The following is a 15,487-nucleotide window of genomic DNA, read 5'->3' as shown; positions in this document are numbered from 1 at the left end:
TGTGGCACATATATACAATGGAATATTACTCAGCCATAAAAAGAAACAAATTTGAGTTATTTGTAGTGAGGTGGATGGACCTAGAGTCTCTCATGCAGAGTGAAGTAAGTCAGAAAGAAAAAAACAAATACCATGTGCTAACACATATACATGGAATCTAAAAAAAAAAAAAAAAAATGGTACTGATGAACTTAGTTGCAGGGCAGGAATAAAGAGGTAGACTTAGAGAATGGACTTGAGGACACAGTGTGGGAGGGGGAAGCTGGGGCGAAGTGAGAGTAGCCTCGACATATATGACTGGACACTCTAAAACTCTTACAGGAAAACATAGGAAGAACACTCTATGATATAAACCACAGCAAGATCCTTTTTGACCCACCTCCTAGAGTGACAGAAATAAAAAAATAAATAAATAAACCAATGGGACTTAAAAGCCTTTGCACAGCAAATGAAACCATAAACAAGACAAAAAGACAACCCTCAGAATGGGAGAAAATATTTGCAAAGGAATCAACAGACAAAGGATTAATCTCCAATATACACAAACAGCTCATGGAGCTCAATATCAAAAAGACAAACAACCCAATCCAAAAATGCGTGAAAGACCTAAACAGACATTTGACCAAGGAAGATACAGATGGCCAAGAGGCACATGAAAAAATGCTCAACATCACTAATTATTAGAGACATGCAAATCAAAACTACAATGAAGTATCACCTCATGCCAGTCAGAATGGCCATTATCAAAAAACCTAGAAACAATAAATGCTGGAAAGGGTGTGGTGAAAAGGGAACCCTCCTACACTCTTGGTGGGAATGTAAATTGATACAACCACTATGGAGAAGAGTATGGAGGTTCCTGAAAAAAAAACTAAAAATAGAACTACCATATGACCCAGCACCCCACCACTGGTCATATACCCTGAGAAAACCATAATTCAAAAAGAGACATGCACCACAATGTTCATTGCAGCACTCTTTACAATAGCCAGGACATGGAAGCAACCTAAGTGTCCATCGACAGATGAATGGATAAAGAAGATGTGGCACATATATACAATGGAATAGTACTTAGCCATAACAAGAAACAAAATTGAGTTATTTGTAGTGAGGTGGATGGACCTAGAGTCTCTCATGCAGAGTGAAGTAAGTCAGAAAGAAAAAAACAAATACCATGTGCTAACACATGTAGTCTGTCATGCAGAGTGAAGTAAGTCAGAAAGAAAAAAACAAATACCATGTGCTAACACATGTACATGGAATCTAAAAAAAAAAAAAAAAAAATGGCACTGATGAACTTAGTTGCAGGGCAGGAATAAAGAGGTAGGCATAGAGAATGGACTTGAGGACATGGGGTGGGAGGGTGAAGCTGGGGTGAAGTGAGAGTAGCATCGACATATATACTCTACCAAATGTAAAATAGTTGGCTGGTGGGAAGCAGAAGCATAGCACAGGGAGATCAGCTCTGTGCTTTGCGATGACCTAAAGGGGTGGCATAGGGAGGATGAGAGGGAAGCTCAAGAGGGAGGGGATATGGGGACGTGTATGCATATGGCTGATTCGCTTTTTTGTGCAATAGAAACTAACATGGTGGGCTTCCCTGGTGGCGCAGTGGTTGCGCGTCCGCCTGCCAATGCAGGGGAACCGGGTTCGCGCCCTGGTCTGGGAGGATCCCACATGCCGCGGAGCGGCTGGGCCCGTGAGCCATGGCCGCTGAGCCTCCGCGTCCGGAGCCTGTGCTCCGCAAAGGGAGAGGCCACAACAGTGAGAGGCCCGCGTACCGCAAAAAAAAAGAAACTAACATGGTATTATGAAGCAGTTATACTCCAATAAAGATCTATTTTTAAAAAAGGCATTTAACTATGCAGCAAACTTCGGAAACTCTTTATAAACTTAAACTAAAGCACTACAGAATGCATAGGTGAAGCCAATGTTACAACTTCACCTCCCTCACCTACCTGCCCCCTCCAAGAATATTTTAGCTATTTAGGACATTTTACACACACATTCACAGATACACACACACGCATGCACACATACACACACTAAAATAAGGTAATACTTTAAAATTTCACTAAGATATGAGGTCATTTAAAGAATAGAAAATACAGACTGGAGAAGACAATCTAGAAAAAGATGCTGTTATCTGAAATAGCCATAAATTTGAGGTAAGAGCAAAGGCTTGAGTGGGCTTGATCTTTATGAATCACTGTCTATTTTCTACTTCAGATTCTGAACATGCTCATTTTGGGCTACTGGTGATTTGGTATCATAAGTGACTATTTTCTGATCCTTTATTTTACTGTCTTGGAAGTAGCCTGAGGGAGGATTTTAAAAGAAGATTGCTTAGAAAAAAAATGGCTAGTGACATTTTTTCATTGACTTTTTAAAGGCATAAGGGTTTCATTCTCCTTTTTAACAGATTATCTAATAAATTATTTGTCCTCAATTGAAATCAGGTACTAGATTTCTTAGTGCTATCTATGCGAAAGAGACCCGCATCTGAAGAAACAGAAGGATCTAGAAAATAATGGAATTTTGTTTTTTGTACACAATAAAAAAATAAGAATATTAAGAAGTGTTAGTATGTCATCATTTAAAAAGTCTGAGTTTCAACTTTTGCAGCCCTGAATTTGCATTTCATTATGGAAATTAATAGAGCTTTGATATTCATCTTTTCATAGAATAAAAACATTTGATGAGGCCAAATTAAGAAGTACTACTTATGTGATGAATAAAGTTATGTTTGTCTGTTTTTCTGGTTTATCCTCAGAGTAAAAAATTCCCAGCCAAAGTGTCCAAGGTGTGCAACACAATCCCAGTCCTCAAGTGACCTTAACGTCAGTAAGTAACTCCTAAATAAATAACTTAAAATTGAATCAAAGAACCTAGAATCCAGTAGCTACATATGGGTAAGTAAGATCTATAATATTCTGCACATGAGTACACTCTGATATTTTGATTTGCTAAAAGACAAGGGGAAGGATAAGTTTCCTTCTTTGCCTGTTCCTGGCAATATAACCTATGTATTTGGAGGCGTTCACAAGAATTGTGGTGCTAGCCTGGAACTGACAGGAAAAAGATGTGAGCGTGAATAAATAAAGGGGGAGGGGTGCAAAGCAGTTCAGATAAAGAGACTAGACGTCCAAAGACACATATATGGAGGTTTGAGAAAGATAGAGGTATCAAGAAAATCCTTGTTTCTCTGATAGGGTAATGGAATACAGACGAAGAGCATAAAGCTCCTATTAGCTGCCAAAAAAAACAAAAAAATATTGGCATCTTAGTTCAACTTGAAGAAAGATAAATTCAGATTAAAACTACTGACTTGCTCAACGTCTCTTGGAGTGAATCAGCATTCTAGCTATCAAAAACACATTTTATGGAATCCTGTAATTACTCTTAAAGAGTATTCTCTTTCATGCGTCTTTAGCCTTTACCTCTTATTCGTCCCCGCACGGGATCGCTGGGAAGCAGCTCAGTCTAAGTGTCCCAAGTTCAGCTCACTGTCATCTCTAGCTTTATGCTGCTCTCACCTCCAACTAAAGTTCTAAAACTTGCTCTTGCATTCTCTCTCTCTTTTACATGCACACACACTTTCCCTCTTCTGTTAATGGCACACAAAATCCCTACTCATCCTTTTGTATCGCTATGTTTTACACTATCATAAAAAAGCTTTTCCCTGTTCTCCCTGCCCCCCACCTCTGCCTAAATGAAATTTAATTTTTACCCTGTTAACATAACCTTCCTAAGCCAGGCCAGTTCAAATTGTGTCCCCTCCTCAGAACAGTTAGATGGTTCTCCATTCTCAAACTACTGAGCATGGCATTTGAGGTGTCTTATGGTTTGGCCCCAATGTCCTTTTCTAACCTTTTATCCCACTCTTTCCTCAATTTACCCTTTATTTCAGCCTCATTCTACTGTCTCAAATACCATGCATTTTTTCTCCTCCATACCTTGATTCATTCTGTGCCTCAGACTGGAGTTTCACTATTTTCTTCTCCTCATACTTCAGACTCTTTTAAAATGTCATTTCCTCATGAAGATTTCACTAGTCTGTCCAATTGGATTTAACCTCTTTTTTTCTCTTTCCTAACATAGCATTTTAATATCCTACTATTAAATTACTTATTATGTTCTGTTTTGAATTAAAGCTAGCTATCTACATATCAGCTCATCAAATTATAAACAGAAAACTAAAGACATCGTGGTACTTGCTCTAGATTCTTGAGCCAGCCTTGCAAAACTTGATTCAGATTCACTCACAGATGTCTAATTCTGCCTCTTCTCTGCCCTAAAGGTAGCATCCCCTCCTCCAACTTTATAACTCTAAACTAAGAGAGCACAAAGTCTCACCCTGTCAGAGATAGGCCCAGAATTCCACTCTTCCACAGTATAATTTCACCAAAACTCTCATAAAAAGAAGAGACAGAATGTATTATATTTTGATAGGCCTGTGGTGAAGCTTTCCAGCTCCCACCTAAGTCCTCTCACCCTGATAATTTGTGGTTTCAACTTTTCAATAATACGCTCTCAATATATTATAACTTATTTTAATCCCTTCATACAATCTGTTTTGGTGAAAGAACCATTACAATATGTATGTACCATCTATTTTTATTATCAGGCTCTTGCATTTAAACTGTACATAAAACTCCCCTTTCCGATTAAAGTCAGTGAATATTTTGTAAATGAGCATTAAAGTAAGAACACAAATTTATCTGTCAGCCTCCAGGCAACTGAAGAGATCAGTTGTAGATGATCCCAAATTACCAGCAACTACTCTGCATTATTCAGTTTTAACCTTTAATAAAGGAAAACACAGTGAACTTAATTTTTGTTTGAATTTGTGCTTATACTCACATAATCCCAAATGGTCACTTTTCTTTTATCAGAAAAGTGTTTGTCAAATAATGTGTAGATAGCTGAGAAATACTCTGTAAGGTCATATGGAAACATGGAAGATGAGTGAGCTATGGCCCCTGCTTCCAAGTGGTTTATGATCTAAGAGGAGAGTATATTTATATCAAGATCAGCCAGTAAAGAATTAAAGATTGTAGAGTACAATGATCAAAGCAGTGCTTTCGTCAGTAAATTGCAGAGTGAAACTCATGGAAGAGAGGCACATGGGCTGGAAGAATGCAATCTGGAAGATAGGATTGGTAGAAAAAAAGGGAAACAAGGAGCAGAACAAGGGAACCCTCTTGGGGTGTTTGGAACACAGTAGAGAGATCAGCCCCAAGCAGAGAGTTCCAGTGCAAACAAGTCTTAGGTAAGTTCCAGCAGTGAAAATGAAGCCAGTTTGTGCTGGATCTCGATACCTGAGTGACTCTATTCTGGATGTCATAAGGGAGTGACAGGATCAAATGTATGCTTTAGGAGTATTGACTTTAATATACCCAAAATGGATTTGAGGAGCACAAAGAGTCCAGGGGATTTGCCCGGAGACCATTTTAACATTCCAGGCATGACGTCTTAAGGCTCTAGAGGAGGATGACATAGCAGTATATTCTGCAAGTTATGAATGATACACATTCTCCCCCAAACAGCGGCCTTGCAGCGTAAAAACAAAACTCAGCACAGATAATGAAATGAGAGTCAAGCATCGTACCATCTTTTTCTTCCCCTGAGCTGTGGAGAAGTTATTGATAGGGACTATGTTAATCATCTTTTTTCTGTTTTAATTTTATTGGGTTTATATTTGCCTTCCAGCCAACTGTGTGACTGAATGTTTTTGAATTACCATTCTTCCTGTAGTTATATAAAATGGTTATATGGAGATTATAGGTTAATGAATGTTTATTATAATGATTATGAAACCTATTTTAGGCCTGTTGAAATGATCTATCATGGTTACAACCTCATTTTCCATTTGCTATTTGCCTTGAGCAAGTTTAGGGGGAAAAGGATCACGCTATAAAAGTAAAAAAAAAAAATTATTGGATCCTGTTTAACCATTATGTTAACTATATTCTAATTATGAATTTTGGACTCAGGATACTTTTGAATAATATATATGTGCAGTAGACTCAACTTACAGTTCACAATATTGATGGGAAATTATAGATGCCTATTCATACTCTTAAACTTCAAGTGGTTCTTATTTGGGGAAACAATCAATGGACATGTTGAAGCAACTTGAAAATTGATTTTTACTCTAAATTTTAGATATGTCAGATTGTAAGAGATGCATTACATAACCTTTGATAAAAAAAAAAGTGGCTGTTTCCTGAATGCAGTTTAGTGTCCAACAAAAAATCATAATTTTGAAGGAAAAAAAGGCTTTCCTGAGGAAAAGTTATTATATCTTAGTGTGTTTAGTATAAAGCTACAATTCTAAATAAATAAGCACTTTCTTCAAAATATGTCTGGCTTAGATCAAGTTAGGTTTGACTAATAGGCAAATAAAACCTATTAGCCTTATCTGCTGATATGAGATTTTTGGAACCTGTTGGCCCCCTCCAAAAGTCCCTCGGGGAGCCCTAAATTCACATTATCTCTGTAGGACTGCAACCTGGCCAGCAGCTCCAGATGCCGTAAGAGAAGCCAATGCTTTCTTGGTGGCAGAGAGATTTTAACAGATTTCACATTTTCAACGTACAAAGAATTTCTTTTAAGTCATGCCAAGAGTGAGGAAGTTTGATGAGATTCTCCATTTTATGTCACCTGTGTGAAATTCCAAACCTGAGAGCCTGGGTCTCAGGCATGTGAAGTGATGGGTACTGTTGTAAACGTATAGGAAGTGATGGATGCTGTAAATGTGTAAACTTTTCTCAGTATTAGGAACCTAAAAAGCACCAGAGACCCTGAGGGTGGGGAGTGGGGGCAGGGAGAAAGAACAAGATGGGGGTTCAATAATAAGAGAGAGAGACTGAACAAAAGTCAGGTGTTAAACATTTAAAAGAACCAAAGCTAGATCTCTGGCAACTACTTTTAACCCAAACCTGAGGCTGCAAAGCAAAATGTTGAGACTCAAAGTAAAAAAGTCTAAAAGGAAATTAAGGAGGAAATAACAGATGGGAAGAAAATACTTAACTGCAGTCAAAAGAATGAAAACAGAATGAGGGGGTGACCAAAAGAAAAGTAGGAGAAATAAAATTTTCCTTTCATTTCTGTTTTACATTATAGTCTGAGTTCAGTAACATGAGTGTATATTCTTTCTTGTTCTTTGAAAAACCTTTCAGCCTTTTCAATTCAATTAGGGGAAAAGAAAAGATGCTAAAGCATTTCTGCTTTGAGCCACAACTTCATTTTGTCCCATAAATGACAAAAACCCTCGTCGATAATTTCCATACATCATATATACCCTATATCAAAGAGGTAAGATGCAGAAGCACTAGAAAGTTCTGTATGTATTTAATATTTAACAATTATCAAGACCCAATAAGATAATTGCTCGCATATAAGCCTTCTTCCTTCTAAAGAAAGTGCCAAATCGAGAGCATAATTCAGTTGTTTGATATTTGCATTCCTTTGACTTCTGAAAAAGTATTGGGAGAGCAGTGGAAATAGTTAATGGGATCTGGGTGAGGGAGGTAGCTGTTCAGGCAAAATTTTAAGAACTGTGCCGTTTTTGCAGACCCCCAGCCAAGAAATATACATTAATAATTCCAACATTACAATAAGGCATCAGGTAGAGATATTATAACATCAGAAATCAAATATTAGCAACACTCTACATACCTTGCAAGCAACGCTAGTGTTTGTGGGAACTTTTTTTTTTTTTTTTTTTTTTTTTTTTGTGGTACGTGGGCCTCTCACTGTTGTGGCTTCTCCCGTTGCGGAGTGCAGGCTCCGGATGCGCAGGCTCAGCGGCCGTGGCTTACGGGCCCCGCCGCTCCGCGGCATGTGGGATCTTCCCGGACCGGGGCACGAACCCGTGTCCCCTGCATCGGCAGGCGGACTCAACCACTGCGCCACCAGGGAAGCTCTTGTGGGAACTTTTGACAGACAGACACACACATACATATGCACGTGTGTATACTCCAAATAAATCAGTGTGATGAAATCCAGTTTACACAAATATTTACTTTTCTGATTTGTAGATTAGCAGTGGCTCTTAATTAAATGTTTAATTATGAAGCAATTATTGCTCCTGTTCTTTTGAACATAGCTCTATGTTGCCACTTAAATCTGGTAAATGTGTAATGGGTTTGACCACAATTATAATAGCATTATGAAAACACAAACCACCACCACCACCCACCCCCCCAAGCCATCTAATTGCTACTCTGAGACAGGCTTATGGCCATTTTATCAACGCCTGTATTCCCATGAGGGTTCTTTTTGGCTGATCTGGATTATATCATCCCATAGATTACCCATGCCATTTCAGAGGCGCTAATCTAACTTTGGGTTGCTCTTCAAATGAATTGTTTCTCATCCTCTTCAAGAGTTTTTCTCACCCTGCCCCCTTAGTCTGACAAGTAGTTAATGACAAATCCATTAGGTGAAGTCCAGTTTAAAGAAATCATGTGAACACTTGTAGTCCTGAGAGTCCTCATGAAATGGGAATAACACCCTCTTTTAGGGTATGTGCTATTTACTTTAGGATTTTGTTGATTAGGTTTTCCTGAAGCCAGGCAGATGCCAGAGAACAAAACAATTTGCCAAGACACTGTCTTCAGAGATGAGCTAAAATATTGCATTCTTAGAGAATGTTTATCACCCAGGATCAAAATCAATAGTTGGTTTCATCACTGGTTTGTGGCCATGATATAGTTCTTGCTGGACTCAGGCACTGAAAGAGAAAGTAAGTGCTGTGACCTGGCTGGGTGTGAGTGAGTTTCTGGGAGAAATAGGAAGTCAAGTCCCGAAGTAATTAGATGGTGATCACTGTAGGTAAGTTAAAAGGCTGACCCAAAACTTTTAGACAGTTGCTGTTGGTCAATGGACCATGCTTTGAGTAGCATCAGCAAAACCTTTAAGTCTGTTAGAGATGCAGAATTCCATACTTCACCTCATACCTACAGCATCAGAATCTGCATTTCAACATGGTCTCTAAGTGAGGCACTTACACAATCAAATTTGAGATATACTGCTCTATCTAGAGTATCTTCTTTCTATTAGTCCACGTGTTTAGGGATCTAGTGTCCAAATCATCTCTCTTCTTTTATCATCCAAATTTCCATTCTCTCTATCGGATTAAGGAATGAATGATACAAATTAAATAACAGGTGCAAAAGCATTTGTTAGAGACGATCCAGTGAGATTCAAATACTACTGTTTTTGGTATTTAGGAAAAATATGAAATCATGTGGAAAAGAATCAGATCTGAAATAAGATTCAGAATCCAGTTCATTCTGTGTTTGCCTCTTAAAAACTGTGTGACCTTGGGCAAGTCACTTAAGCTGAGCTTAGGTCCCTCAGCTCTAAAATGGGTCACAAGTAACATCTTCCCTAGCTTCTTCCCGGTGGTTAATTATGAACGTCAAATGAGACCAGCAGATGAAAGTAGTTTTGAACTTTGACAAGCAGTACAAGTCTTTGTTCCACTTACATTGGCAACTGAAAATTTTTAGAATTCTAGGAGTCATCTTGGGAAGGAGAGGGTTAAAGAGAGCCTGGACCAAGGAGCTAATAAGTGCTGGGCACTTTCCACAAATTACCTCACTTAATTCTCACAGCCACTTTCCAAGGTAGTCATTATTATTCCCAATTTACAGACAAGGGAACTGAAACTCAAGGAGATTAGAAGCTTGGCCAAGGTCATATCATTAAATAAGTAGAAGAGCTAGAAATTGAAGCCGGGTTTATCTTGTTAAGCCACTGCACCTTGCAGCCATCCAGCTATTTGTTCAACTGCTTCCCAGCCAAAAGCAAACAAAATATTGCTTCAGTCAGAGGGGACTTAAAAAGATTTCCTAAATGAAAGCAGTGCCATGGCACAATCGTCTTTGTCTTCAACATAAGTCCTGTCCTGTTTTGAGCACCCCTCAGTGGTTTCCCTCAAATGAAATCCATCAGGCAGTCTGGCTGGAGCCTCCATCTCAAGTCTTATCTCATCCATGCTCTCTCTTCCTCACTTTATTCCGGCTATGTTTGCCTTTTGATTGTTCTTTGAATATACCAAACTCTTGTCTGCAGACGTCCCTGCACGTGTTATTACCTCTGGATCTTTGTTTCCCCACTTTCCATGGCCACCTTATGCTCTGCATCCCTCAGGTGCCCCTTAATTGTCCCCTTCTTAAAGAGGCCTTCCCTGATACCTCATCCAAAGTAAGCTCTTCCCCTCATATTGTCTCAGCTTTGTTTTCTTCTTTTTAGCATTTACCACAATTTGTGATTAAAGTATTTACTTACTTGCTTCCTTCCTTCCCACCCCACACCCTGCAGGAATATAAGCTCCATGAGGCAAGAATCATACTAGCTTTCTTATATCATAAGACCTAGCACAGAACAGTCATTCAATGATTTGTTAAATAAAGGGAGGTAAAATGAGAGAGAGGAAGGGAAAAAGGGAGACATGAGTGAAGAGAGTGGAGTATTTGGAACTGCATGTGGCCTGAATTTGTTTGTTGTAAGAATTTAAAAGGAGATAATAGTAGGGGAAAAAAAACACTTAAAATTGTGCCTAGCACATAGTATTCAATGATTCATAACTCTTCTTTAGCAAAAATATACTTTAACCCACATGGGTTAAACAAGAATACCAGAAATCTCGGAAAATATCTCCTCCTCTAACCAAAATTTATTATTCCCTACGGGTTGAAGAAATGCAGTTCACGTAGAAATTGCACACCTATGTCAAAGTCCTCTGCATCATGGTCTCTCCCAGCCCAAAGGCCGCCTTTTCAATCAAAGCAGAGAGTCTGTTTATTTCCAACCTTTCTTATTGTTCTCCTCTTTCTCTAAGTTGGTGGCAAACTTCCTCCTGTTGGCCTGGGAACAGCGGAGCGACAGCTGGAAAGCCTCATGGGCATGTCCCCTCCAGTAACCAGGAATGGACAAATGAAAGACAGAATAAAGATAGAATAGGATGTCAGCAACGCCATGTCCCAAAGTAGTGATGTTGGTCTTAGACACGTCACTTGTTGGCTGAGGGCTGAGACTGCCAGCATTCCAAGTCTAGCTTTGTCATTCACTAGCTGTGTAACTTAAGCCAAGTTACTTAGCCACTCTGTTCTTCAGTGTCCTCATCTACAAAACAGGAATAGTAACGTCCTCATAGGGTTATTGAAAGGAGTAAATAAAATCATTGTAAAGGACTTGAGTAGCAGTCATTGGCACAGAGTAAACACAATGAAACTTAACAATGATATTTCCTGTGTGTGGGGGTGTGGGGGTGTGTGTGTGTGAAATGTAATTAGCTGATGAAGATCTTTTCTAGCATGAATAAATCATTATTCAATGAGTTACATTTAAGAGTCAAGTTAAATATTTTGGGGTTTGAATCCTGTCTGAGAAAGCTTTCTTCTTGAATTTTCTATTTGTCTTTTAAGGTAGAAAACAGTGTTATGAAGGGAGAATGGAAAACAAATTTACCAAATCCTGTAAGAGAAAGTTCTTGATCCCTGAAATCCCAGATCAACCCCTGGAACTTCGGTCCAATGCGGTCCTGTCAGGTGGGGCATGACTGTGCAAGAAGGAGTGACTGAAAGCCTTGGAAAAGAGAATGAGATGAGAGGGACACTCGTGGGAAACAGGTCTAGGAAAGGCTGAGTAAAAGAAGGCTCTGGAAAATTGGAAGGGATTCAGAAAAATAAATAGGACTAGGATAGCTAATGTTAATCGATCACTTCCCATGTGCCAAGCACTATTTCAAGTGCCTTAAATGCATTAAACTCATTTAATGCTTTCTTCCACCTTAGGAATTCCTATTTTCCATGTAAGGAAACCAAGGCAGAGAGAGGTAATGTAGTTTGCCCAAAGATCACATAATTTCTGAAGAACCTCATCATTTAAAAGCTCAGTAAAAGAGATGAGTTGGCAGATGTAGGGTTTGTTTAGAATTGGAAAGGGGGAAAATGAGAATAGAGATGAAATCTGAGTTTGTGTGCATTTATAATGATGTTATTGCGGTTTTAAGTTCTAAAAACTTTGGTATCATTTTAGAAAGTATTTCTTAAACTCTGATCTCTGTTTTATGCACCTTAAAAAATTAAACCGACTGTAGTAGAAAATAAGTCATAAGAGACAGTCCTGTCGGGTGGGGCATGACTGTGCAAGGAGTGACTGAAAGCCTTGGAAAAGAGAATGAGATGAGAGGGACACTCGTGGGAAACAGGTCTAGGAAAGGCTGAGTAAAAGAAGGCTCTGGAAAATTGGAAGGGATTCAGAAAAATAAATAGGACTAGGATAGCTAATGTTAATCGATCACTTCCCATGTGCCAAGCACTATTTCAAGTGCCTTAAATGCATTAAACTCATTTAATGCTTTCTTCCACCTTAGGAATTCCTATTTTCCATGTAAGGAAACCAAGGCAGAGAGAGGTAATGTAGTTTGCCCAAAGATCACATAATTTCTGAAGAACCTCATCATTTAAAAGCTCAGTAAAAGAGATGAGTTGGCAGATGTAGGGTTTGTTTAGAATTGGAAAGGGGGAAAATGAGAATAGAGATGAAATCTGAGTTTGTGTGCATTTATAATGATGTTATTGCGGTTTTAAGTTCTAAAAACTTTGGTATCATTTTAGAAAGTATTTCTTAAACTCTGATCTCTGTTTTATGCACCTTAAAAAATTAAACCGACTGTAGTAGAAAATAAGTCATAAGAGACAACGATGTCTTTTGTTAGGATGAGAGGCAGTCTCAAGCTTGAGAGGGCGTGTAGTTCTTCTACCATAGTTGTAATAGTTTTTGGTTACTCAATTTTGCTTGTCTCTTCGCTCCGCCTTGCCCTAACGACCAATATATTCTAGCGATAATAAAGACGGCCACTAAAACAGTGGGAGAAAAATAATAAGAGTTTAATGGCTAGCTATAGAAGGTAATTTCTCAGACACTATAAAATCCTTGCTTATTTGGTTTGCAACCAGGAAACTTAGTTAATAACCATCATTTTCCAACTCCTCTTGCAAGTGCAAATCCAATACAATTCTTCAGTGAGGCACAGTAAAAAGAAAATGCAAAGGCATTTGAAAAAGCTCACCCATTTAGATTTAATTACATACATAACTGGTGTCCTCCCAAGTGTGAAAATGCTGTAACCAATAAATCAGACAATAAAATGGTATCTGAGCAGAACAGATTTGTAGAGAAGATGTGTGAGCAATCAAAATTCCCTGACTTGCACTGGGCACTTTTACCCAGAAAAGTTCTTATATGCAGAGTAAATTCCTGCTCTTGGAATCTTGCCTCCTTTTGAACAGGAAGGTCAGTCAGTTTCCCTAGAGGGTGTTCTTGTGTAATGACTTTTAAGTGAACAGGAGACTTTAATCTTAAAATCATCTCTATGTGTTAAAGAATCACTAGATCTGTGTTTGTATGTTAGATTTTAAGGACCATCTCATTTGTCTACTACTGTTTCTCATATGTTTAATTAATAACTACTAAATGAAGCTTAATTCAGTGGAAAGAATATTTCATACTAGATGTCCCTGGAGATTCACATATAAGGAAGACTGCAAACTTCTGCAAACCAAATTTTCAAAAAAAGTGACAGGCAGACCACCAAAATATCTTCCCAGGTAGTATAGAAAAAAAAAAAAAAAGACTGCTATAACAGTAAGGGTATAATTCAATCATTGCCAATGGTTTTGATCTTTATGAAATGAATGCATTTTTAAATGTACTTACTTTGGATCGAAATTTCTTGTGAATGACAGAGTTAAGAAAGTTGGCAAAACTGGAGTCTTGTTATCTTTTGGGCATAACTTTGCCAAGTGCAAAATTTTTGGAGGGTATAGTCTCATCGCATTTTTCATATTCCCATTTGGAATAAAATCAAACCGACAAAAAATATTTTCCCTTTTAATAACACCTTGTGAAAATAATACTTTAATACACTTTGTAGCTGTTGGTCAACCATGTTAAAGGCACAATCTGATCTCTACAGACACTTTCCTATGGAAAATAGGCAGTCAGCTGAACAACTTCCTCATTTGTTGTGCTTATGAAAATGAAAATGTAACAGACTTTAGGATTTCAAAAGCATCCGTGGTCTCAAGTAAGGAAACAATTTAATAATAGCAGGACTTTATCATTAACGTATAATGCTCTTGGTTTTTCATTGGTTAATTCAGACAGGAAAATGGCCCTCCCTGAGTGGGAATAGTTCCTTTCTTACCTTCCTTTCTGCATCACACCACAAAGCTCACTTTTTAAATGATTTTGGTTAGATTGGTTTTGTTTGTTTTATTTGTTTTTCTGGCAGTTCTAGGCTCTGACTAGAAAGCAGGAATGTAGCAGTGTGAAACAGGCAAAGTTCAGAGATACTCTTGATCGACTCAAATAGGATCCATTTCCTCCTTCTCCCTAGCTGTGGATTTTTAAATCTGGGTCTGGCTCCTGCTCTTGTTTCTGTAAATATTTATCAGCTAACAATTACACACTGGCTCCAATGGCCGCGAATTTGGCTGAAGAAATAAATAAGAATGCTTTCTTTCCCCAAATATGCTAAATAATGCAAGTCCCATGAATTTTTTTGTAACTGGAGTTTTCTTCATCCAACTATCAGACTGAGGTCTTTCAATTTTGACACTCATTTGACATATATAAAAATCATGTTACTTCACTATGCTCTGTTTCTCTCTCTCTTTTTTTTCCTTTTTTAAAAAAATTCCCATTTGTTTGTCTGTTTCCAGTAAGTTTCTCTAGTAAGTATTTGCCTCTCTTATCACACATACTAGGCTCTGCTGAAAGTTAATAGAACTGCTTAGTAAAGTCCCCTGAATCCTGCCACGAGAACCTTTTACAACGAAGAGAATTCCTTTCACTCAGAAATATTTTAAGAAATAAATTTATGAAAAGTTGCCTGATACAATTTAGAATTCATTATTTGATCAAGACACTAAACCCAGACCGGCATTTTGCAAGCCTTTTATTTTTATATTTGCAAAGGGCTCTTTACACAAGTTTACTTAAATTGACCTTTTATGCTTTAAATAAACGTAGTTTTTATAAAACTGAGGCAAAGCAGCAAATAGAAGTTGTACTAACCTTAGTATATTGAAACTTCAAATTGGTGAGTGGGACAGGTACATCTGGCATGGCTGAGGACGACATTTCTGGTTCAGCTCCTGGAACACAGGTGACAGGCTCAGCGATTTGGTTCTGATAGAGCACTTGGCTTTATTTGTTCCTTTTTATCTGCATGGGCTAAGGTTTATTTGCATACTGGGATATGATTGGATGAACAAACTGGGAGCAAAAAGAAAACGACACTACTTATTTGTAACACCTAGGGCAGGAAGCCCTTGACTTTAAACTTAAATCCTTAAGAAACCAGTGCTACAGCATTGAAGCTGCATCTGGAGAGAGGGCACTATTTGCAGACGAATTAATTTACAAAGCCGAAACCTGTGATAAGGGTACGAAGCACAGCTGC

At 38.2% G+C, this 15,487-nt stretch overlaps 1 protein-coding gene across 1 annotated transcript in view; it reads right to left on the bottom strand.

Moving 5' to 3' along the window:
* ALDH1A1 (aldehyde dehydrogenase 1 family member A1) overlaps positions 1-15,212 on the bottom strand; it is a 56,977-nt gene extending 41,765 nt beyond the window's left edge. Inside the window, exon 1 of the mRNA XM_007106602.2 lies at positions 15,100-15,212. Coding sequence (XP_007106664.2) covers positions 15,100-15,165 — 66 coding nt within the window. The 5' untranslated portion in view covers positions 15,166-15,212. The remainder of the gene's footprint in view (positions 1-15,099) is intronic.
* Positions 15,213-15,487: the final 275 nt, after the last annotated feature.

This window comes from Physeter macrocephalus, chromosome 9, assembly GCF_002837175.3.
Source record: "Physeter macrocephalus isolate SW-GA chromosome 9, ASM283717v5, whole genome shotgun sequence".
NCBI classification, from domain to species: Eukaryota; Metazoa; Chordata; class Mammalia; order Artiodactyla; family Physeteridae; genus Physeter; species Physeter macrocephalus.
Note: the sequence above shows the minus strand (reverse complement) of the source record. Positions and strands in the feature narration are given on the sequence as shown.